Source organism: Charadrius vociferus, unplaced genomic scaffold (assembly GCF_000708025.1).
Source record: "Charadrius vociferus isolate BGI_N301 unplaced genomic scaffold, ASM70802v2 scaffold262, whole genome shotgun sequence".
NCBI lineage: Eukaryota > Metazoa > Chordata > Aves > Charadriiformes > Charadriidae > Charadrius > Charadrius vociferus.
In genome coordinates this window covers 109,940-134,210 of record NW_009647218.1, presented here as the reverse complement: position 1 = coordinate 134,210, position 24,271 = coordinate 109,940, and the positions used below count along the sequence as shown (strand labels likewise).

The 24,271-nt window shown below is 40.1% G+C and overlaps 2 protein-coding genes across 2 annotated transcripts in view; one reads left to right on the top strand and one right to left on the bottom strand.

Moving 5' to 3' along the window:
- NFE2L3 (nuclear factor, erythroid 2-like 3) overlaps positions 1 to 4,179 on the top strand; it is a 55,770-nt gene extending 51,591 nt beyond the window's left edge. Inside the window, exons 4-6 of the mRNA XM_009879570.1 lie at positions 509 to 592; positions 1,744 to 1,869; positions 2,998 to 4,179. Of these exons, the coding sequence (XP_009877872.1) occupies positions 509 to 592; positions 1,744 to 1,869; positions 2,998 to 4,179 (1,392 nt within the window). The remainder of the gene's footprint in view (positions 1 to 508; positions 593 to 1,743; positions 1,870 to 2,997) is intronic.
- An 8,978-nt stretch (positions 4,180 to 13,157) lies between these two features.
- On the bottom strand, positions 13,158 to 23,727 carry HNRNPA2B1 (heterogeneous nuclear ribonucleoprotein A2/B1). Its single transcript, XM_009879532.1, has 11 exons — positions 23,716 to 23,727; positions 19,710 to 19,820; positions 18,620 to 18,766; positions 17,022 to 17,232; positions 16,588 to 16,689; positions 16,405 to 16,494; positions 15,825 to 15,887; positions 15,230 to 15,349; positions 14,769 to 14,891; positions 13,797 to 13,879; positions 13,158 to 13,642 (listed from the first exon to the last, which is right to left on the bottom strand). The coding sequence occupies exons 1-10, from the start codon at positions 23,725 to 23,727 to the stop codon at positions 13,818 to 13,820; spliced, it is 1,041 nt and encodes a 346-aa protein (XP_009877834.1). The 3' UTR covers positions 13,158 to 13,642; positions 13,797 to 13,817.
- Between the last annotated feature and the right edge of the window lie 544 nt (positions 23,728 to 24,271).

Sequence of the window (24,271 nt, the reverse complement as noted above, 5' to 3'; positions counted from 1 at the left end):
GTAGAACTGCATTTGGGAAACTGGATTGTTCAGATCTTAACACATGCATTGTAACTAGAGAAATAGTCTTAATGGTGTTAAACTGAAACGGGTGCACTTTGGCTTTTGTTCTCTCTGAGAGCTACAATGAAAAGAGCATTCATTGTCCTTGAGACCTTAGGAGAGCTGAGAACATCGGATCCAGGTTTCTTGCCAGCCCCTCTGTTTGCCACTGCCCTGGCAGCTGGGCTTTCAAAAAATACTTGATTTTTTCACAATGGAGGTGCAGCCTCAGAGAGGCGGAAAGCCCAGTTCTGCTGTTGTGGGGCAGAGTAGGGATGCTCCTGCTGTGGAGTTGTTCCGCTCCTTCTAGCAACGTGACATCTCCCATCAGGATGAAGACTTGATGGTGGGGTCAGCAGCAGTATTTCACAGAGCTGTGCTCTATTTCCTCTCTGACTTTGATTTTTGCCTCTTTTTATGTAAAATAACTGTGCTTTACAAAGCGTTTCTGTTTCCTCTCTCACAGAGCAACCACAACCATGTAGATTCCCTTCTCTCCTTAGAGGGCTGTTTACAGCTTCTGTCATCGCAGGTGGAAAACACGCTAGAGGTAAATGAGAAAACACATGTATCACTAATAGATTGGGATACAGTCAGCGATTACTGGATAATGACTTACCCTGCTTTATCTAATGAAAACCCCCAGGGAATGTACCAGCAAATCAATGTAGTAAAACTTACCTGAAGATGTAAAGACGCTAATGTCCACCTTTTACAGCCGCTGTCATTGGCTCTACTTGAAAAATTTTCCCCAGTAACGTGTCTGGGATATGAAACTACAAAGTCCTGTCTTTCCTGTGACCTGGTGTTCCAAGGTGGATGGAGCCGCTGGACAACTTAATTAGTTCAATTAATAATTCCCTTTCTGAAACCTAATGCCCATTCATGTTTATACAGCAGCGCTTGGTATGTTTCTCTAGAGCAACACTGAGTTATTAAGCACTAGCAGCTATTAAGCATTTGTGGTGAAAGATGACAGTTGTCATAAATACTGGGTCAAGGGTTTACGAGAATACTACCCTCAAGAAGAATAGACCCCCCCTTTGCTGCAAATCAGGTCAGTCAGCATTAGCAGCAAACTCATTTTGTTTTCTTTTGTTATCTTCTGGGCTTCTGATACTATTCTTTGCTTTCTGGGTGCCCGTCTTCACAAAAACAAACAATTGTTACCTCGATTGGAGTCTCCCTCCTCTCCCACAGCTCATAGCTGCAATCACTAACCATGAAGTTACTCCCTACACTTTTTTTTTTTTAATTTTTTTTTTGCAATACTCCAAGGGCATCGTACATACACTTCCCATTGCAGGAGCCTTCCAGGGTCATTAGTGTTTTCCGTGTAACTTCATTTTTTATCTCTGGAACACCTAGATTTGGGAATCTCTAGGTTGGATAGTGCCTCCCAGCCCATAAATTAGCCTTCTCCTCTCTTCAGCTTTGGTAATGGATTCCACTCTAACAAGGTTCAGAAGTTCATCAGTTTAGTTTTTTCTGCTCTTTTCATAATTTGTAAGGAATTTGGCTGTAGCCCTTTTGTAGCTATAACAATACACAGTTGCATATTTTATTTAAGACTATTAATGCACTGCCATCTTGTGACAATCTATCGGTTGAAAATGGATTGCTTGTTTTTTCCAGGTACTGAGTCTTTACAGTGAGGGAGATTTTTTAATAGTAAACTAGCTAAGAATATTTCTTTTCAAGGGCTTAATTGAAAATACCAGCTCTGTCTCACAGACTAGAGGTTGCCTAGTACATGGTAACTCCCTAGGAGAAATAAAGCAAGACTTTCTTCTGTTACCTGAGCTCCCAGTAAGCATAGTAGGGAACGTAAGGCATCCTGGTCTTCACAGTATATCATTCCTCCCCTGTGGAAAGCGTTTTTTACACTGTTCAATGAACTGCAGTCAGAAAAGTCCTTTCCTGCACCACAGTAGGGATGCTCAGCTACAGAGACATCGTATCATACACTTCCTGCTTGATGTACATTCTTGACTTTTTTGTATCCATATATTTTATGACTACTCTGCTTGTCAGCAAGTGCCCTGGCATATGCTTGCGTAGTGGCTTTGTACTTCTAGGAGCCAGCAACTATAACCCAGGCCCACAAGAGGTGGGCCTTAATGCTACTGCAGCACTCGTTTATCATCTGAGCTTCAGGGCTGAGGGATCGTACAGCAGCTTTGTTTTTGTAAAGAAAAACTGAGGAGTAGTTTAAAGTCAAAAGACATCCACAGGAGGTGTGATTTGGGAGGGGGATGTTTCATCCAAACTGATTAGTAAAGGAGTTGAGTTGAAATCTGAACACGATAGACCTCAGTTAAGAAGGAACTAAGCCAAATGTGGCAGCTCACAGCCACCCAAGCCTTATAACCTGTGAAAGAAAAGCAGTGAGACTGTGACAGAGTGACCTTAACATTCCTGTCCTCCCCACCTTGTTTCTCACACCACTGGGTAACTCCTGCAGGTGAGCTATTTATCTTTTTTACAAGATGAATTTTCTAACAGTCTAGCACCCCGAACCAGCTCACCCTGGAATCAGATGGTTATCAATACCAGGGAAGGGGCAGGACCCTCCCTCCTAGAAAGACCTTTTCTTAGACTAACTCAGACATAACACGCAGACTGTAGTTTGATGCACACTTCGCATCAGTCCCATTTCCACCTCTTAACACTCAACACACTGTCCTTCATGAGTCCTCCTCCTCCCATCCCTTCAGTCACTTTTCTTCTGCACCCTTCCTGCTTCCTCTTGCCATATGCCAACACAGGTTATGCTTTGCGCAAGTGGAAAACAGTATTCAGGATAGCTAGAAGAGTTTAACATGTAAAATTTGGACTTGAATATATTCAAACAGTGGAATATTAAAAAATATATTGATCAAAAGTGTGTAGGTGAGGAATGTAGAGGCATTTGTTTTATAAAAGATCCCATTTTTTCCCCCCATCATCTTTTAGGTGAGTTTACTGGAAGATGTACAAGTTGCTCCTTCTTGTAGAGGCCGAGACCCACCATCCTCACCCCACAATATAAACTTGACACAGATGCTTCGCCACTGTTTCAGTCCTCATGATGACATGCAACTAAGAACAGGCTACCCCACTCAATCACATTCAGAAACAAGACATTTACAAACCTCTAATATCACAAATCTGGGATCACTACCTCATGGGTCAGATTTGACAGGGCTATTTTCAGCAGCTGACATTAGAAACCCAACAGCCCATAATGATAATTTTGATGAAATTAAACTCATGTCTTTGGGGGAAGGTTTTGAGCCTATAAACATTTCTCAGCTCTTTCAAGAACCTGGCGCAGATTTGGGACTGTCTTTGAATTCAAGTCACAGCACCGCCTCTTACTCATTCTGCAGTGAAGGTGCTGTTGGGTACAGCAGCGACATTGAATCTGTTTCTTCGCATGGCTTAGGAGCTGTTGATGGTCACTGCCAAGAACACACTAAATATGGCCATGTGGAATATCCAGGTGATTCAGAGTGTTCTAGAGAAGCCACACTTCAGCAGTTTCTTCATAACCCCACATATAATCAGCTGCCAAATCAAGCAGCATCCACCCTGGAGCATCATCAACAGATGCGGATGGAGAAACCAAGTGAAGTAAGAGATAGTTGCCACAATTCTACTGATACAAACCTTAGTAGCGATGAATGCTGTGCGAAAGCTCTGAGAATACCGTTTCCAATTGATGAAATTGTGAGCATGCCTGTCGAGTCCTTCAACACCATGCTAGCAAAGAACCATCTGGCACATACGCAGGTATCGCTCCTACGTGACATCAGACGAAGAGGGAAAAACAAAGTTGCTGCCCAGAATTGTCGTAAACGCAAACTAAATGCAATTCTTAACTTGGAAAAAGACGTGCGTAATCTTCAAACACAAAAGGAGAGCCTTAAAAAAGAGCACTCTCAGTGTAGCAGATCAATCAGCCGGATGAAGCAAAAGTTAAACAGTTTGTACCGTGACATTTTCAGTAGATTGAGGGATGACCAGGGTAGACCTGTTAACCCACGCCAGTACGTCATTCATTGCAGTAGCGATGGCAGCGTTTTCGTAATACCCAAACACTTAGTCAAATCAGAACAGAAACAAGATAACAAAAAAGAGCAGAAGCAAAAATAAGACAGCTGAAGATCACTTAGGTTTTATTTTCCCTGAAATAGCGATAAGGATATTTGCGTGAAGACTGGAGGTCAGCGACTACAGCAGTACAAGCAGGAAAGACTACAGCTGAGGAGGACTGTGTGTTCAAGGGTCTGGCAAACCATGCCCATTGTGATCTGTTAGAAAGTCTACCAGCTGAGAAGCAAACGAGGAAATAGGTTTAGTTTTAATTAGAACCAAAGGAGCTAGACCATCAGTATAAACAGAATTGCAAATACTGCATTTATAGGCCTGTGTAAAACTAGGACTCTAGTTTCTGGGGAGGGGGGGAAAAGACACATCAGTAGGGAAAAAAAGCAAGCTTTAGCTCAAACTTACAGATGGAAGAAAAACGTGGTTTAGTTGCGAGCACTGGATTCTTCATATACGAAGTGACCTTATTTTACCATTCTTTTTTAGCACTGAAAGAAAAATTGTAGCTGAAGTTCATCTTCACCTTAAATTCACTGTGGATTCATGTATTACTAAAAGATCTACCATGCTTTGCATTTGTTCAGAAGTGTTCTGCTTCTCCTAGTTTTCCTCAGAGGAAAGGCCCAGGAAGCCATTGCATTTGTCTCACTACTTTCACCATCATAGCTCCAAGCAAACATAACGTACCAACTAATTTTACAGCTCATATGGTCAATATTGTCTTACCTTCATCCTCTGCACCTGAATCATTCCCAAGTTGCTTCCATAAAAGTGAGTGATGGTGAAGGAGTTCCTATTGTTTCTTAGTCTGTGATGCATCTATTTTTGTGCCCTCCCTTTCCGCTCCCATTTGGATACCTTCCTCAAGGAGAACTACTAAAGATTTCCTTTTTAGCTTTTAAAAATTGAGTATTGTCTAAGTATCTTTTGCTTTTCTTTTCAATTTCCCCCAAATCTTTAAAGCAAATTATATTGTACTAAATGACTTTTTATCTGTACTAGTGATAATGAGGTTACATGGTGGCTTTGAATGAAGAGAAGAGCTTTTGGTTTATTTATTTATTTATTTGTGCTATTAAAAAGGTACTCTATTCACTTACATGCTTATTCACAAGTTTATCCTTTTCTATCTAATAACCTAAAAAAGGGTCTGCAAAAAAAAAAAAGGCCTAAAAGAGAAACAAGCATGTAATGATACAGAAGGAATGTTAAGAGGCGTACTAGTTTGTAAGGTATTAAAATCATTACTAATAGTAACAACTAGATAGCAATAAATACTTTTTGTATCTTTTATAAACAAAGTCTGTAAAAGCATTATAAAAAAATAAATCTAATTGGTCACGGTCTGATGACAATGTAGCAACTTTATGGTCAGGTATGTGAAAAGAAATACTTGCATCAAACATAAAAACTACATATATATGCAATACAAGTTGAAATGCCAAATGATACCTTTTGAAGAAATAAACTATGCCATTAGCACATAAATGATGTTGTTTGCATTTGTGTTTACAGTAACCAGCAGCATCAAGTGGTATTTTCTGAGAAGGAAGCGTTGCCTCAGAGTGCAAAATGCACCGAATTACCGAAATCGGCTATTTCAAAACAATTTGCTCTGCGTTACGTATTAACATTTATTTAAAATGCGTGCAGCTGCTTTATTTATCAGTTTTTCTACAGCCTCAAGTTGCTAGCGTAAATTCATAGTGGAAACTTTCATTAGTGAGGCCCTGAGATTTCTTGCTGCTGGTTAAGCATTGCTGTGAAAGCGGCATCTATCCCAACTGGTATCCAGTTATCTATCTATCTATATCCTGGTATCCAGGAATTTATCTAATAGCTGGTTCCTGAACTTCAACCAAAGCCTGCAACAGGTAACAGATACGTATGATGAATTGTGAATGTTGTTTCTAGTTCCGAAGGGGTGGGGAAATAAATAAATGTTTCAGTCAGTCAGCATGATTGTCATCTTTTAATGAAATGCCGTAATAAGCATTTTAAAGTCCATGCGTGCAGCCTTCGCAGGACCAGGGCTTTAAGTCTACTTCATGGCCCACATGCACAAATTTTGACAGACATTAAACTAGGCCCGTAACTGATAAAAAACAGAAACTCAAGTATTTCTAGGTTTAGGGCCTCACAAGACCAGATTCTACAGTCCAGGGGGGCTGTGGATGGTGAAGCCAACCCCCCGATGCCCACTCCTTCAGTAGCAGCCAGAGTGAGCTGCAAGAACTCACGCAAAGCCAGCGACTGATGAAGCGCAGCATACTCCCATTCGGCTAAGGGCTACACGGTCAGATTTTGGCACATGCTGAAGATAAGAAAGCAGGTTGGCACTCTCGGCAATGCCAGCGGAGAGCAGCGTACCCCAACTGACAGCGCCAAACCCACCATATCGACTTCCCTTACCTGTAAATTTGCAGCTCGGACAGTGGCAGGCACTGCTCTCAGCTCATTCCACTTACACCATTGTTCAATAACTGTTATTTCTCTAAGAGGGTTATATATGAAACTCAACTAGCAACTATTCAAGATCTCTCAGGTGAATGAATAATTTTGGGTGGACCATGAGTCATACCAGTGCTGCTGACACTGACACCGAGCATTGCATCTGGGTGTACTACATGGTTATCTCAAACCTTCAGCTGCTTACCCACAGATCACACAAAAATTGAAGGCAGAATTCAGAACTATGTTCTGTTGGGTTTGGTTTGGGGTTTTTTTTTGGCTTGTTCCCCCCTCCTTTAATTTTAGTAGAGAGCCATTAAATTTCGCCTAAAAACTGTTGACACTTTTTGAAGTGTCTTCCCTTTCTGTGACCAGTCTACATCTGAAGAAAAACAAAAACCCCCAAACATTGCTTAGTCTTGGCTGTGCCTTACATTTTCATATCCTTACATTATTTGTGAAAGCTGGACTAGCCAGATGAGGAAAGAGCAGGTTTTATAGCAAGCTTTCCTCCCAAGACAAGGGGTTCCTGAAGCTACTTTCAGTGTGCTTCTTAGAATGGCCTTAGACTGTATTTTCAACCTATATACACAGAGGAGACACAGTAGAGGAGTCGAGGTCCTTTCAGAAAAACAGCATTGTTAAAGAAAACTTGTAACCAAAACGGCTGTAAAAGGTGGGAAACCCCCAGCTGACATCTATCTCATCTTTCTTATTGATAGACCGTAACTTTGATGAAACCAAACTCCTCAGTGTACAAACCAGGAACTGTGCTGAGTAAAATAAGACATGACACAGTATCAAACTTACTCCGGAGCCGGGTATCTAGTGGAAAAGCTGCTAGGGCTGCATTCTACCTTACTGAACACTATCGTGGAGAAAAGCATCTCTCTGAAGTAGGAACAATGAAAACGCTTTTTGTTAAGGTTCGTTATACTGCTAGAAAACTGCAAAGCTGAGGATTGTTGATTTAGCGGTTGATGAAAAAAAAAAAAAAACCAACACACCCACACAGATACCAATGTAGGCATTCTCATTACTGTTCCCATGGTAAAGCAATTAAGTAGCCCATAACATTTCAGTGGTAAACTGCACTTGCACTACACTAACAATGAAAAGTAAGAGGTTACCGAGGTTAGAAAAGGTCAGATTAAACATAGAGAAAACACACTGTGTGGTGGGGAAATCACCAAGCATACAATTACCTCCCCCATTATTGCTAGTAGCAACAGCAGAGGCATCAGCCACCGCCTGCTCTTAAATCTGTACCTTTTCTGGAGAAGCATCCATCAGAAACGAACACTGGTTTAGTACTTTATTAGCATGTGATGCCCTAAGCACCAGCTAGGGCATGCCAAGGCTGAACACCCGTGCACAGGCATACCGCAGTAATGCTACACATGCTTTGAACCACCACTAACAGCACCGCACTGAACTGCGGCTTTAGCTTCATGTTTTGGTTTTATTCAGTAGACTTGGGTTTTTTTACAGAAGGGAATTTTTACAAGCGAAGACTGTTCCTGCTCAAGAGCTTACAATCTAGTTTTAGATGGGGCAAACCAGAGTAAAAAAACTTCAAAGAAGAAACAAAGGACAAAGCAACTTCATCAGTATCAGTTTGTCAGTGTCAACAGCTCAGTATTTGTCCCAAAACAGAGATGCTACGCTCGTATCTTATGGGAGTCAGACGTACGGTTCTAACAAGAATCTTGGAGGACACAGTAGTTGGAGGCCTATAAATGAGGCAACAGGACACTTGACACCAGGTTCTAGTGAAAAACTATTTATTAAATAAACCAGAGATGACACACGTAACCACTTGATGTCTTATTACCATAGGGAACCTAATAAAAGTATTGCAACTCAATGCCTGCCACACCGCTACTAGAACTCTGTTAAACGCATCAGCCGTTGATTTTCACCCAAGAATGCCTCAATATGGACCGAGAGTGAGCAGACCAAGACAGAGGAAGCGAAAGGGTGGCGTGGGAGGGGAACCATGTGTCGGCAAGGGCTTAGGGGGAACAGCAATTTTCTAAGACTTGCCCATAAAATCACCTTGCTCATACAACGAAGCAGCACGGGAGGTCACACAAGGTAGTTTGTACACTACACGGTCCCCAGACGCTGTTGACCTAGTATGTTTATAGTCATCTGTCAGGCAAGTCACTTTTCCTGTTGATAAATAAACCACCTCTTGCTAAATTAACCGGAATAAGTTCTGCTGCAATGCACAACACTAGCTGCAAAGCAAGAACACAACTGTTAAAAGGAACAGGATGGTTTCTGGCAAAATGGACGAGTGTTACCCAGAACGCCCTGCTGTGTCACGCTCCCGTGCATTCCTACCCACATCATTGTATCAATGACAAGCGAACCCGGCACCTCCCTTAGGACGGAAAAAAAAAATAGTAACAGCACTACTAGATTTCACTTGCACCATGCACTCTGCTTTGAAAACAAACTGAAACACTAAAGCTATGGGGAATGTACTGTTTACGTATGTTCTCAGCAAATCCTCCTCTTTCTCAAACGTGGTAAAGCTGCCAAAACAAACTGGGCTGACGGCTCCTTCAAAATTCAGGTCTGCATTTTGTTTCTTCCCCAGAAGCAGCATGACTTCACCCCCAACACAGGATGTATGTACATCATAAAACTAAAAGAATGCAATCTTCTTCCCAACATGTCACAAAGTTCAACTCCTGCTAATTTTACAGTAATAAGAGCAATTTCTCACATTTTCCTGAACACATTCCAGCACCTGAAGCACACGTAATAGACAGAAGTGAACGAAATTCAACTTTCATTGTAAATAATACAGAGAACACAAAGCCTGAGTGGCCAGAACCCTAGTATTCACCTCTCTTCACCACCACTTCAGAAATGCAAGTCATCCACTGTTGGTTTTTGGGTTTGGGGTTTTTTTGAGCCCCTACTGGTTACCGACAAGTTATGTTGTCTTTCACATTCTTCCCCGAGTTTGCTGCAGAAAATGTTTGCTGGGAGTAAGCTGAGCCTAGTACCGACAACCTGGTCCTCAGTTCTTAGTACACGGAAACATACTGACAGGCAATGTTACCCTTATTTTGAAAACAAAGTCTGTAGTGACATAAACCCAACTTTTTAGAAATCAGAAGAGGAAAAATATACATTGTCTACAAATTGAGAACCAGCAATTGACCACGTTCTGTTGCTTTTATTCAACGTTGCACGCTTTCAGCACCAGATTGACTCAAAACCGTGACTTCTCTCACTGAATTAATCAGTAAATATTGTGACTGTCACTTGCTTTAATTCTTAGGCACATACCAAGAAAGAAAAGTCATGAGAGTTCAACAGTAAGACAACATGAAACTTACTCATATACTCCAAGTTTTCCAGACTTTAAATAGACAGTAACTTAGTGTTTTGCATACTGCTGTCCCCTATAAACTCCCTTCCCCAATCACCAGTAGATCAAAGTTAAAACATCCTCATTATGGAAATATGAAACATACTTAATGCAAGTAAATTTTAAACCTTGCTGCAAAACTACCAGAAGAGTGTAAATATCTCAGAGAGAGAGAACTACTCCTTTTGAAGTGCTGAGGCTTTTTTGTTATAGGAATGTAGACTTGGCAACTGTAAAGAGAAAACTTCCATTAACTACACGTAAGTTCCAGGAAAGAAGGCAAATTCCTTATCAACTGGTCAAATCATTCTGTTGGAAAGAAGAAAATAAAGCAGATTTTGTGCGTCTTCATGTTCTGCTTCTGTTGCAGCCCACCGGTTACCTATGCAAATACTTCAAAGTTCAACCGAAGAAGCACAGGGGAAAAAAAAAATAAATCACACGTGAATCCTTAAATAATACTTTTGAATTCTATAAAGAAGGTTAAAGACATGATGATTCTGCCAAAGCTAAGCATATAAATTTCAAGTTTAGAATAAACCATGTAGGTAACAGGGTAAAACACTACAGACTGAATACACCTTCCCTCAAATACATTCCCAGATGAAGCTTTCCCAAGCTCAGACTTGAGTTTGGTTTGGGGGTTTGTTTTTTTGGTTTTGTTTTGGTTTTCTTTTTTTTTTTGTTTGTGGTGGTTTTGGTTTCAGGTTGTTTTTTTCCCCAGAAGATACAGCTATCAGTAATACAGTTCTGGTACAGCAGGAACTCTACATTCCATTCAGTCTTTCTCTTTTGATGCTAAAAGCTCTTTACAGGTGAAAAGGGTAAAGCTATCGTCCTATCACATTTTGACAAACTGTCTGAAGTGGTTAGTTGCATTAACAGGAAAGGAGGAGATATTTTTATGAAGTGATATAAAACACAGCCAAAATGCTATTTTAAAGCAATTGTGTCCAACAGCAAAAAGAACAGCATTTTTAATCTGTAGCACTGTTTCTCCCAACAGAGAACAGATGCCTACGGTCAGCAAAACAAGTTCTGTGAATGCACTTGCCAAGTTGACTTTGTTTTAAATCCACCTCAAAATGGAATGTTTCAAATCATGAAACTAAAAGCTGCACATAAACATTATTTAATGTTAGACACACACTAGGTTTTATTAAGCATTACACTAGAACTACTTTGGTATAAAAAATACTTTATTTTAAAGCTATGAAAGTTATAAAAATATGTAGTTAAATTTTCTACTCACAGAATGTTTGCTATTTTAACATTAGTGATTTGTTTCTCCTAACCAATCTGAATTTTATTCGAAAGGTTTACAAGACATTATTACTATAATTTAAAAAACCCAGCATTACAGGGAGCTGTACTATTTGTGATGTTTTATCAATATTCATTTAACCTCTAGATTTTTAATGAAGGCAGCAAAAACAACTATTTTCTGATGATACAGAATTTCTTATTTCTTGAAGCGTTTCTGTGGTTGACCACTTCTTCATTAGTTACCTGCAGCATGGCACCTTCCTGCCAAAGAAAAAAAAAGTGTATCTGAAGATGTTTATCACATATGTCTAAACCAAATTACCAATAGGGGAACTTCAGCCATTTAAAAAAAAAAAAAAAGTATAAGCAGTTCACTGGTGTGTCTAACACAAAAGGAACAGGACTTTCGTTAGCTGAGTCCACGTTCTTCAGTGGGCTGCCTTTTAAAGGCAATGGAACTTTGAAATTAGGGCACGTTTTTGGTTTTGTGGTTGTTTTATTTTTTTTGTGGGTTTTGTTGATTTTTATTTAAAAACCAAATCTAGTAGAGTATGCCACCCTTACTCTGAGTAACTCATTACTTGATGAATTTTCATTAATTTGAGGTGCAAACATTCAATGCAGTGAGAGTAAGGCTGACTGAATTTGGCACTAAGGTTTATTAGCTGCAAGAACTATAAAAAATGGTGGAACCCTCAACATTCTAGCCAAATTCCAATTTCCGTAATTACATTGTACACTTATGAAATACCACCTGCAGTTTCATTTGAAGTTTTCACTTCCCCTCCTAAAAGAACTGCTTATGCAGTTGTTAAAAGAATGGACGACAGATTCCTTCACAGAGGCAGATGTATTCTGTGGTGCAATTTTTTTCCTTACACGTAAACAGTCTACAGTTACTTGGGAACCTTCAGGATGAAACGCGTTATATAAAATAGATTACAGTAGGCAAGACACATAACAGCAGAGTTCATTTTCAACAGCACAGAACTACCTTCATTGCATGACCTTGCAACCACCATAATGCATAGACTCCCAAGAAAAAATAAAATGCTGCAGGATGCAAAAATAAAGTTGTATGATTTAATTAACTTGTGACCTACCATTTTAACTACCAAGACCAGGGATGGAACCCTTGCAAAGCTTTACTAATGGACACTTGCAGGTCTCATTTGTTCAACTGTAGCAGTGTACAGTGGCAGCAGTCTATGCTTGTCCAGGGTTCATATCATAGCTAGATTCCAGTAGGAAAAAAATATGTTAAGTAGCTGAAATTAACAAAAATTTGCTTGTAAAAAATTTAATAATACAAGAAAACAGGATTCACAAATTTCTTTTCAATTGGTAATTGTTAACTCAATTCATTGCTATGTTAAAACTACATAACGATAATCACTATACTGAAAGAATACTGTCATACAATATTAGTTTCTTGGTTTTGGAACATTAAGAAAGAAAAGTAAATAAGATCTTACCTAAAGAAGTTTAACTGAAGCTTAGAACTACTTTGCTCTACACCCTCAGCCTTCGTTGGCATCCTTATAAACTACTGTAGTTAAAGCTTTGCAGAAATACAGCGCAGCTTTTTAAGACTGGCTGAACTTAGTGACGTTTTCAAGAGTTCTCTCGTACTAGACCTGTGTCCCTGGAAGAGTACCTCGCTGGGGATATTTCCTTTCCTTGCCATTGAAGAAGCAGCATCTAAAAGATCTAAAAAGGTGTTTCTCCTTGCAGAGATATCCCTTAAGTTATCTAGATATTTTAAACCTGATCATTTACAGACAACATACTTTTTTTCTGACCAGCATTTAATTTTACATGTACAACAATAGCTTTATATTATTTGTGGGACCTTATACTACCCACTCCTTGCCTTAGTTTACAATATTAAAAAAAAATCTAAAATTACACAATATTTCCTTTAGAATTATTTTATTAAATCATAAATGTACAACAGCTTCTTAACTCTACACACGCACTTAAATTTTTAAAAGGAAAACGTTATGTCTTATTACACCATGATCCTGGCTAATAGCTTTTCAAAACTTTGAGAAAAATCTTAAAAAAGGTTTCACATGTCACCTGAAACTTACAAATTTAACATTATCAAAGGAATGCTTCTACACTTACAAAGACCACTAGAAAGAAACAACAATTAAAAAGCTAAGAAACTGTCTCAAAGGCATTTTTACAATCCTTCCTCCACAGTAAGGTAATGTTATTAAATAATCCAAATCCATTCACAAAATGGCTCTCTGCATCTGCTCTGGTGTCTTCTGCCATATCACTGCATATTTATGCATGACTGAGATAAGTGTTTCCTTAACATTGTTATTTCGATAACCTGAAGCTGTTCTGTTACCTCTGGGCTCTCATCCTCTCCTATTTATACAGTGAAGCCTGTTTCAACAGAAGTAAAGAGTAAAAAAATAGGTTATGAAATTATTCATCTAACCATTTTTTAAAGGAAAGATAATACGATCCTAAAAATCTTTTAACTCCTGCAGCTACTCTCAAGAATCACTGCAATTTTAACACTTAAAAACATACTTACCCATGGCATGCTTGCAGAAACTCAATAACGGCTCCTCCCTCCATATCCACCACTTCCTCCACTGCCCCCTGGACCATAGTTTCCTGCAAGTGCAGAAAAACAAGAAACAGAACAGTTACATTGGTACACTTTTAAAATCTAGGAATGCTTTTGATTCTGTATGAAGATTAAATTTACTTCCAGAGATGGCATATACAACAAAGATTTAACATTTCACTGTCTTCCTCTAAATAACCTCCAAGAACTGCCACAAGAACTACATGCTGAAATCTTAGAACATTCAACAGTGTCGCGTGTAATCTGATGCACTGTACTGTCTTGAGCCTGCGAGGGCTGATTTTATTTGCATGCTATACCTTACAAGAAATGGCTTTCTGTTTCAGTTTCCTTTTCATGCAGTTTATACACCTTGTTAAATAACATTTACAGAACAAAAAGCAGAAAGTGTCAGAAGAGTAACAGTACAACAAGGAAATCCCAGCAAGTTTAGTGGATGCTAACTAGACTCTACAAATAGCATGAGCTGATAGCTAAGAACATGAAACTTGGCTAAAATCTTTACAGACCGGGCACTGCAGTCCATCTATTGCAGAAGTTACACAATATCTACGTATTCATTCTGTGATTCAATCCTAGAATCACAGAATGGTTTGGGTTGGAAGGGACCTTTTAAGGTCATCTAGTTCCAACTCCCCTGCCATGGACAAGGATATCTTTCACTAGACCAGGTTGCTCAAAGCCCCACCGAACCTGACCTTGAACACTTCCAGGGATTGGGGCATCCACAACTTCCCTGGGCAACCTGTTCGAGTGCTTCACCACCCTCACCGTAAAGAATTTCTTCCTTACATCTGATCTTAGTCCACTCTCTTTTAGTACAAAACAGTTATGCCTTTGTCCCATCTTCCACCTCTCCAGAAGGTCAAAGCCCACCCACTCCAGCTCCAAGACAGGTCAAAACATATACAATACCTCCACCATATGGTCCCCCCATGTTCCTACTGCCACCAAAATTTCCACTTTTCATTGGACCGTAATTTGAAGGTTGTTGGTTATAGTTTCCAAAATCATTATAGTTTCCACTTCCGTAATTGCCTGCATTATCAATACAAAAGCGGAGACATACCTAGATGAGCTAAAAGCATGTGCAACTCACAAAGTTATCTCACTGTTAGAATTTTAAATAAAGTACAAAATCACACAGGTATTCCAGCAGTGTGCAACGAATTTCATATTCTTTCATACTATTTGGAAAACAAGAGCTTCCTTAGACAACATTTAAAACACTCCCTCCTCCCCCAAATCTCAAATTGACTTGGACTAATTAAGCTTCCTTAGACAACATTTGAAACACCCCTTCCTCCCCCAAATCTCAAATTGACTTGCACTAATTTACAACCAAAATGCTTGGTCATTTCAAGCCAGTAGGTTACCTCCTCCATAGTTGTCATAACCACCTCCATAGCCCCCACCCTGGTTGCCATATCCAGGTCCTCCTCCACCATATCCTCCTCTTCCTCCTCCGTAACCAGGACTGCCACCAAAGTTGCCACCTATGATAACATAATCCTTTAAAATAAACTTTTCAGTGTAGAAGGCAACCAAATTCTACAGAATCAGAGGGTAATTTTCTGTTTAGAAGTTTATAGGGCAAAAAAAGGGCAGGAGTTTTGTAAAAAAATCTACATGAACACTTTTTAAATGCACATACCAGCTCCCACTCTAATTGAATTGTGACCAAAACCCACCAGTCAGACTGCCTAAAAGCCTCAATTAAAAGGCTTAATTAAAATCTTGATTTTTCAGGAAATTTAAGGAACATTGCTATTCTGAAGAAAAGGCATGGCTGTCCAAGAAACAGACATACAATTCATAATATAAAGGTTTAATATGAGCCAAGAGCCATGTGTGCTTCTTAAAGCGAACAAAATTAACATAAATTAATATAAATTTTATAAAAATGGTAAGTAAATGTAAAAATGTTTCTGAATCAGAGAAAAACCAACAACAACAAAAAAGGAAACTAACCTCCAGGTCCTCCACCATATCCGTTATACCCATCACCAAATCCGCGGCCACTTCCATATCCATCTGTTGGAAAAAAAAAGTGAAAGTATTCCAATTCACCTGTAGCAAACTAACTGAATTCTCAAACCCTGTGACCTTAATGACCAAACCGCAAGAGATTACTGATTAAGCACACGTACACTTGAATTTAGAAAAATGTATATGAAGTATAACACATCCAATCATTGCTCTACATCTTTTATTTCCCTGCATTTGTAAGGTACCCAGTTTTACTTTTGGACACAGCCCTTCCACTGCAAAGGTCAGGCAAGTGCAGCATAGAAATCTCTGGATTCCTTAACAAAATTTGTTAAGTTTAGGTAATTTTCCCCTTCGATAAAATCCTTAAAAAAAAACCCGCTTCATTTACTGAATATCCACATAATCACTTTGTGTGCCACAGAAGAGGTCTGCAAGTTACTTTTACCCAAAATTCTCTAACTGCTTCAGCTGCATTTAAATTAAACAGCAGCAGCTTACAAAGTTACCCAGAACCAGAAAGACAGTATAAATAAGGGAAAAAAAAATGCTACAAACATGCCTGTCTTACCGGCTCCCCCTCTGAAATTGCTGCCAGGTCCTGGACCAAAGTTGCCACCACCTCCACGTGCATCACCAAACCCAAAGTTCCCTGTAACAGTTTAACATTTATAAGCAGTGAGATCATGGAAAGTGAACACACCAATCAACCACAAACAATCAACCGTTCGTTACTTGTACGTACCTCCTCTCCCACTTCTAGAATTTTGAACTTCCTGCATTTCCTGTCTAGAGAGCGCTTTCCTTACTTCTGCATTATGGCCATTGATGGTGTGATACTTCTGCACTGTAACCACATCAAATAAGATACCATCAGCATTTAAGTACTGATCTGGCAACAAATAAGAATATAAGGCTTCCAAAAATTAAGTATTTTCCAAATTAATCCATACGTATTCTATATCATTTAAAAAAAAACAAAATACCATACAATTTTTAGGCAAAGAGGTCAGTACTTACTTAAAACACATGTTCCCACACAATTCACCAAACTACAATGTAGCAAATACTCAAGCACATGACTAACCCCATCATCTCTTTAAGTTTAGCTTTTACACAATTATCATAACTGCAAGGATTAATACTATCAAATAAGAGAGTGAAATGAAGCTTACTTACATACAATTTTATCCACAGGATCATGGTCATCAAATGTAACAAATCCAAACCCTCTCTTTTTACCAGACTGTCTGTCAGTAATGATTTCAATAGTGTCGATTTTTCCATATTCCTCAAAGTAGTCACGAAGGTGGTGCTCTTCAGTGTCCTCTTTAATACCACCAACAAATAGTTTTTTCACAGTAACATGAGCACCAGGTTTTCCAGATTCCTGTTAAAAGAATTCTTTAAATTACCACAAAGAAAAACAAATTTCACAAATCGCTATTTTGCCAGGATTTTGTGAATGTATTACTGATAAACTAAGATTTTTCAAGTACTGAGGTAGCCCTTATGATGCATTTCCCTGTAACCTTGCTTAGGGGGCCTTCAGGGAGGGAAGTAATGTGGGGTAAATTGGAGGTTTTTTCCTCCCTCCTTTATGTCAAAGCCTTAAAAGCACTGAAGAAGAAAGATACAGACACAAGTACCATGAAATGCATAAAAGTAAATAAAAAGCCTTGAAACATATTTAGAGAAAACTTAAGATCAGCTGTTTGAAAGAATGGGAAGTATTTAGTAACTTAAACTAAGGTATGATTTTTATAATTGAAACAAAGATGTGTCAGCTTCCTCTGCCCGTTTTCGTAACAGCTGTATGAAGCCCATATTCCACTCGTATCAACAGCAAAGGTCCTTCAACCTCAGCGAATTCACATTTATGCATTTTAACCCCTATTCAAAATATGAAGACAACGCCTCACATTCAGGGTTGTTTTTACACTTTAGGAATGACTTCTTCCTATAGCATAGTAGTAGCTTAGTGTGTATAAACAGTATGCATGTATGCTGCTTTAATTACCCTTTTCCAAACACTAACCAACCTTGCATTCTGCAGGGAATGGAAAGAAGACTGGGATAGCTAACAGGGGTAGCAGTGGTTACAATTTCCATTTCCCTTAACCTCTGGAATAGCTCTTGTTCAATTCCAGCTCATCAGTCCTAATCCCCGAAACACGTGGGTGCAACCGCAAACTGGTAAATCCTCCCAGAGCTCCCACAACGTGGTAAACAGAAGTCACCTAAAATCCGTGCTTGCTTTTTAAGTACCTCTGTGCCACAGTAACCTGGCTGAAAAGTTACAGATGCACTGCATTCCTGTGCACACACCTAATTTGCACCCTGAAGTTTAAAACCAGAGTAGTCCTAAGATGATTTTGTACACCAGCAGAAAACCAGAACAATTTCCCTACTACATTCTCTATTTTTAGTCACTCTAGTTATATACCTTTTAGAAATACCCAAAAATATCTTGGAATAGTCAGGAGATATTGAAAGGAGTTTATTAATTTGAGGTTTAGTAACAGCAACCATTCCAGAGATGAGTTAGTTTGGAATTTGCCTAATTACAGGCAGTCAACGTGTTTTCAGTAACAATACTTTCAGACCCCAGTTGCATCGCTTGCAGACGTGATTCTACAACCAGAATAACTTAGTAAATAATAGACATTTATTTAATACTGTAATTTAACAGACCAAAAGCATGGGAAACAGTGCCATGGGAAAAAGATTCCTTTTTTCAAAGCATGAAAAGTATCTGCTTTCAAAGCCACACTTACCTCTCTAGCCACAGCTCTCTTAGGCTCAACCACCCTTCCATCAATTGTGTGAGGTCTTGCAGCCATGGCTGCATCTACTTCAGCCATGGAGGAGAATGTTACAAAACCAAATCCCCTTGATCTTTTGCTTGCAGGATCCCTCATTACCTAAAAATAATAAACACATTTAAACAATTTTTGTCTGTCTCATGTTAAGCTTAACATTAACAACATTTGGAGAAAACACGTTAAATTGATTTTACATTCTCCTTGATTTGATTTCAAAACATGATTATGATGAAGTAGCAGGCTATGCTGATTAACTACATGAACAGCACTGCTTGGCATGACAGAAATTCAAAACATTGTTGTCCTCCAAGACTCTCCCCGCAACTCACAATGGCTGCTAGATCCGTGACGTACTTTTATATTTATGTTTGTTTTCTCAAAAAAAATCAAACACACGATTTCTATTAAGATTTCTGAAGACGACAGTCTTTAAATTTCTTATGAAATATGTATTTACTGCTCACAAAACAAATCAAGTGGAGGAACTCCTTCAAGAGTCACTGTCCTTGGAGGTATTTAAAGATATACAGGCATGGTTTAGTAGCGGACTTGGCAGTGTTAGGTTTATGGTTGGACTTTATGATCTTGAGGCTCTTTTCCAACCTAAATGATTTTATGAAAACATCACACAGAAAGACGTCCTTTTCCAGCTTTATTGAGGCTGCTTACCATGATACCAGCTTTCTGCCAAAGGTTACCAATCACACGGATGTAACAGGGCTCTGTGTAAGCGCTCCCTAATGCACTTCAGTCAATGACACCCAATTTTAAATTTTAAACTGCTGACATCAGTGGTTAGACATAATCTGGGAGATTTTACAGGAAACAGATCGTGAATACTCCCTAAATCTATCAACAGAGTTTGCATGGGCAAGTCCATGCATAGCTTCAATGGACTGAATTATGTATAAACCAATCAACTGTTCACTTAAGAAAATTTAATATCCCATGTTTTCATTAAGATATCCAGAAAATAAACTCCCTATTTTTACAATTTCTAAACATTCTATGCCATCATTGCATATTTCTATGCCAAACTTACCACACAGTCTGTAAGCTTTCCCCATTGCTCGTAGTAACTCCTCAAGCTTTCCTCTGTTGTTTCAAAGCTTAAGCCGCCAATAAACAGTTTGCGGAACTGCTCCTTTTCCCTCTGTCATAGGAAAGAACATTACATTAATATAATTAAAAATATGCCCTTTGCATCAGCATAATTTAACACCAAGTAAGATTGTCTAACGTGTCAAAAATTTTAATTAAGACACATTTTTCAAAATGAGGCTTGGCTCTTCTAAACGTTCGAGCACTATTCAAGGAATTAAGCCATTTAACGCAATTCTATGGGTCCACTTTTACGACACAGATTTATAATAATGTGCTGCTTCTCATCTCTCCCTCCCTGTTATTAGGAAAAAGAGACCACACTCAAAGACTTCCGGAATAGTCATCAGTCATCTCCGAGGTTTTTAAAGAAACACAAAATAAAACCAAAACCAAACATTCTTATTACAGGAAACATGAATGTATTTATACTGTCTGATTCTATTCCAGATGGCATTTACTTTTAAAAAACGTTCTGGCACAACTTGTTTTACATGAACACTATCATGCTATTTACTCAAGGCATTAAAACAAAGATATGGCTAAAGATGTTCTAAAATGGGTCAGCAATTCATATTTTCTCATCAATAATTAAAACAAACGAAAGCCGAAGCACCTGTAAAATTAACCTGGGATCCTGCACCTTTGGAATTAGCAGTAAACCTATCCAGTAAACCTCAGCAGCAGCACCATGAAAACTAAGCGGATTCCCTTTAAAACTGAAATTTGTATACGCATTTGCATACATATCCACTAATACAAATTATGCTTTCAGTAAGATTTTGTTCTATTACCTTTCAGAAAAGTTACCACTGCACTTGTTCAGCAGAAATTTCTACTGTGATTACAAGTACATCATTAAAAAACAAACAAACCAACCAGGACCAATAATAGTTACATTTACTATTTTGAACACAGTATCATACCAAAGCAGGAAGGACAACCTTACAACCTCAACAAGTTAAAAATACTTTTATACTAACTTTTTATACTAAGCAGACATTCCTAATTGTGATTTTCTACACACAAAAGCATCACTAGATCATATATTTTGCAGTTTCCTATGTCAAAGGGCAACAATTAAAATGCATGAAGGAGTACTCCCCTTCCACAAAAATTAAGATTTCAGAATGTTGTTTGAAAGAAAACTGTCCTGCTAGGGACAAGAGAACCCAAATGCAATGGCTACTTCAGCTTCATACTGTTTAAGGTGGTGGCTGTTTTTTGAACAAGCCAAACACTGCACAGTTAGCTGTAACTGACAAAGATAACATGGAGATAAATGTAAAAAGGAAATTGGACAACCAATGTCAAACAACAGTATTTGGAAAATAAGCAAAACAGTTCAGTGCACGAACGCTTTTAAAAGCATTACGCCGATCTGCACATAGACCATGTTTTTCTGAGGTTTTCCAAGGCAGGCCTGGATCTAGATGCATGTAACAGGAAGGCAATTACTGTAGGTAGCATTGAATCAGCTTTTGTTGAAAACGCATCACCCTATTAGCAGTTTCAGATACTGCAGTCTGACAAGGAAGTCATGCATTACGAACTTCCCTCCTCAAAACTGTATTTGAGAACGATCGGTTTAAATGTCTCTGAAAAACACTTGTAATCTGCTGTTGGATCTCATATTTTTTCACCTGAGGAAACACAGAGGAAACTAATACTGTCTCCTCCTTGTACAGACAGGCAAAATTAGTCCCAAGAGTTTAAAAGCAGCAAACCCATGTTGCATCAAGTTTCCTTTCACCTCATCTCTTGAAAGCCAGAAAGGAAAGGATGCTGCATACCAGACTCGGACTAAAAAGGCATATGCTGCAAAGCCACACTATCATTTTAATTTGAGTAGGCTAGCAGGGAAACCATTATAAGCAACAATACTGCCCAAACACTCCTCCCTTCAAATTACCTCAGTTCCGCTTGAAATCTAGGGACTACTTGCTGCAGTTTCCTAGACTCACAAAAGACCCTTTTCCCTATATAACCGATTGTCATGCATCTAATAATGCACGTTTACACTCTTATAAAAATAAAAAGACTCGAGCAAATTTAGTAGGCAGATAGGATTTTTCCAATAAGTGTTAGATCTACCGTTAAAAAAAAGTTATAAACATATAAATGAAACTCAAGGAAAGAATGGAATCTATTAGCTGTAGTATTTGATTTTTAAAGAACAAACATATACCACACATGACTAATAACCGTTAAACAGAGTAATAGCACACTTTACAGATATATGAATTCTTAGAAACTGTAACCTTCCATGTATTACATATCACGCAGTACATGCCCTACCCAGAAGACCTAGGCACCACACGTCAGGACACAGCAGTAACAAAATTCACCACCAGTTCTTCAATTAAAACCACTGCGTGAAACGACCATGAACATGTTGTTCCACCAATACATGAACAGCCTTAGGATGTAGAGACACTGTATGTCTTAAATGTGTCTGTTTTAAGAAGCTCTGGTTAGTCTAGCATTAACCTCCCAACAGGGTCCAGAGAGCTCTGACCATCTTAAGCTTATGCTGAAGCTATAAAACGTATGATAAAAATTATTATCACTCCCGTCCCTTTCAGAATCTTGATGAAAATCTTCATTTGGTAAAAGTAACCCCCCCAAACACACACGACCCACCCCTGCCAAGGCCCACAATATAAAAGCTGGAGGCAAAACCTCTCAAGATTTCCATAGAACACCCCGTGGCAGGAACGGAGCACAAGAGGAAATCTATATGAGATCTGTAGAATCTTCATTAGTGCTTATTTTAAGCCTTCCTTCGTGGGAGTAAAGCAACACTTCAAAGGACTGGAAAATGCGTAGCCTTTGCTGGAAGATTCATCATCAGAGCAAGGAAATGCGTTGCATGTAGCAATAATGTGCGCTTAAACACCCCAAGCTGACTGACCGCAGACTTCTGCCGAGTTAAGAACTCGAGTAACAAAAATGGTTAACAGAGAGAAGCGAGTGGGATCGCTGAACTACTACGGCTAAGCTCGCCAAAAGCAAAGCTGGGTTTAACGGTCCCAAACTAGAAAGACACTGCTTTCTCTCCCTATACGCTCTACAGGGCTTTCCAATCCCAACAGCCCGGTTCTTTCTCCCCCTCCCCCCGCCCCCAAAAACAGGGGCCCCCGCAGCGAGAGGGGGAAAATGGCGCCCAGAGCAGCCGTCGCCTCCAGGGACGGCGATGCGGCGGGAGGGAAAGAACTTCTGCAAGCTCCGACCCCAGACGAAAAAAAAAAATTACATAACTACATAAATGATAATAAATAACACCCAGGTCCTCGGGCTAGGAAGAAACCAAGTGCCGCAAACCGCTTCTAGCGTGCGGCTACACACAGGGCACCGGGAAGCGCCTGCGTAGCGCTCCTTCCCGCCCCCGCAGATACCAGACCACTACAGGTGCCTGCCCGCCCCGCAGCCCTCCCGCCTTACTCGGCTTTCTCGCCCTCGGAGTGATCCGCACAAACCAGCCTCAGCGCCGCCATTTTACCCCCTCCCCCTTCGCCACCGCCATTACCAGCAGCGCCGCCCCGGCCGGTCAGCACCCCGCAGGGGCAAAGGCGACCCCCCCCGGATGGCGCACGGACTGACCTCCATAGCCGCGTGTCCCCCCTCCTCCAGCACCGCTTTCACAGTAGCTGGGCTAACGGGCACATCAAGTGATTTAGGAACTCGCCGCCCGCCATGCACGGCTACCGCAGCTTCCGCCTCCCCTCTCGGCCGCGCACCGGCCCCAACCGCCGCTTCCAGAACCTTCCTCCCCGCTAACGCTTCCTCTGGCGAAAGACATCCGAGCCCCCTCCCTACCCGCGGCAGCCAGACCTGCGCTAACCGGGAGCTCAAGCCCGCTCCTAACGCCCAGACCCGGAAAAATTCACTCCCCAACGCGCCACCCTCCTCTAAAAGCAAACTCTGAAATCTCCCTCTTCACGTACCATATTCTTCATGGTTTACGTGCTCCTGCTCAGGAGTACCGTACAACCGGTCAGTAATGGCTGCCTTAACTGTTACGTAATTTAAAATTCAGCTCCACGTAGAGCTAGCGCCCTCCTTCTCCACCGCAGGCTCGCTTCCGAGGTTTTCGTTAAAAAAAAAAAAAAAAAATTTAAAAAAACACGCTTGAAGCGGGAGCTTAAATATCTCCAAAGGGGCAGCGGCTCTGTATAACGCCCCTACGTGTTTTTATCACGTAATAAAAAGTCATCGACTCCGTTAGTAATGGCCGTCTCCGAAATGAGCCGAAGGAGCGGTCGTCGGCGAGCTTATCCGCTTCGACAGTCGCCGGAAAAAGCCGAAAGGGCGACGGAAGCCCATTCGTCTCCCTTCGGCAATTTCCGGAACTGGCCGAACGCAGCCGAGAGCGGCGCTCGGAAAGCGCTCGGCAACTTCCGGAAAAAAAAGACGCAGCATCCACCCTCTTCGGCAATTTCCGACAACGGAAGAGACTCGGAATGCGCGCCCGAGCGCAGCCGAACCCTCACCCCCCCCACC

What these genes read in the sequence shown, in the direction of transcription:
- HNRNPA2B1 (XM_009879532.1), bottom strand. An exon ending in AGAGAGCTGTGGCTAGAGAG is followed by an intron (nt 17,233 to 18,619) that starts GTAAGTGTGGCT and finishes TTCTTTTAACAG; the next exon opens with GAATCTGGAAAACCTGGTGC. An exon ending in TTATGACAACTATGGAGGAG is followed by an intron (nt 14,892 to 15,229) that starts GTAACCTACTGG and finishes TTGATAATGCAG; the next exon opens with GCAATTACGGAAGTGGAAAC.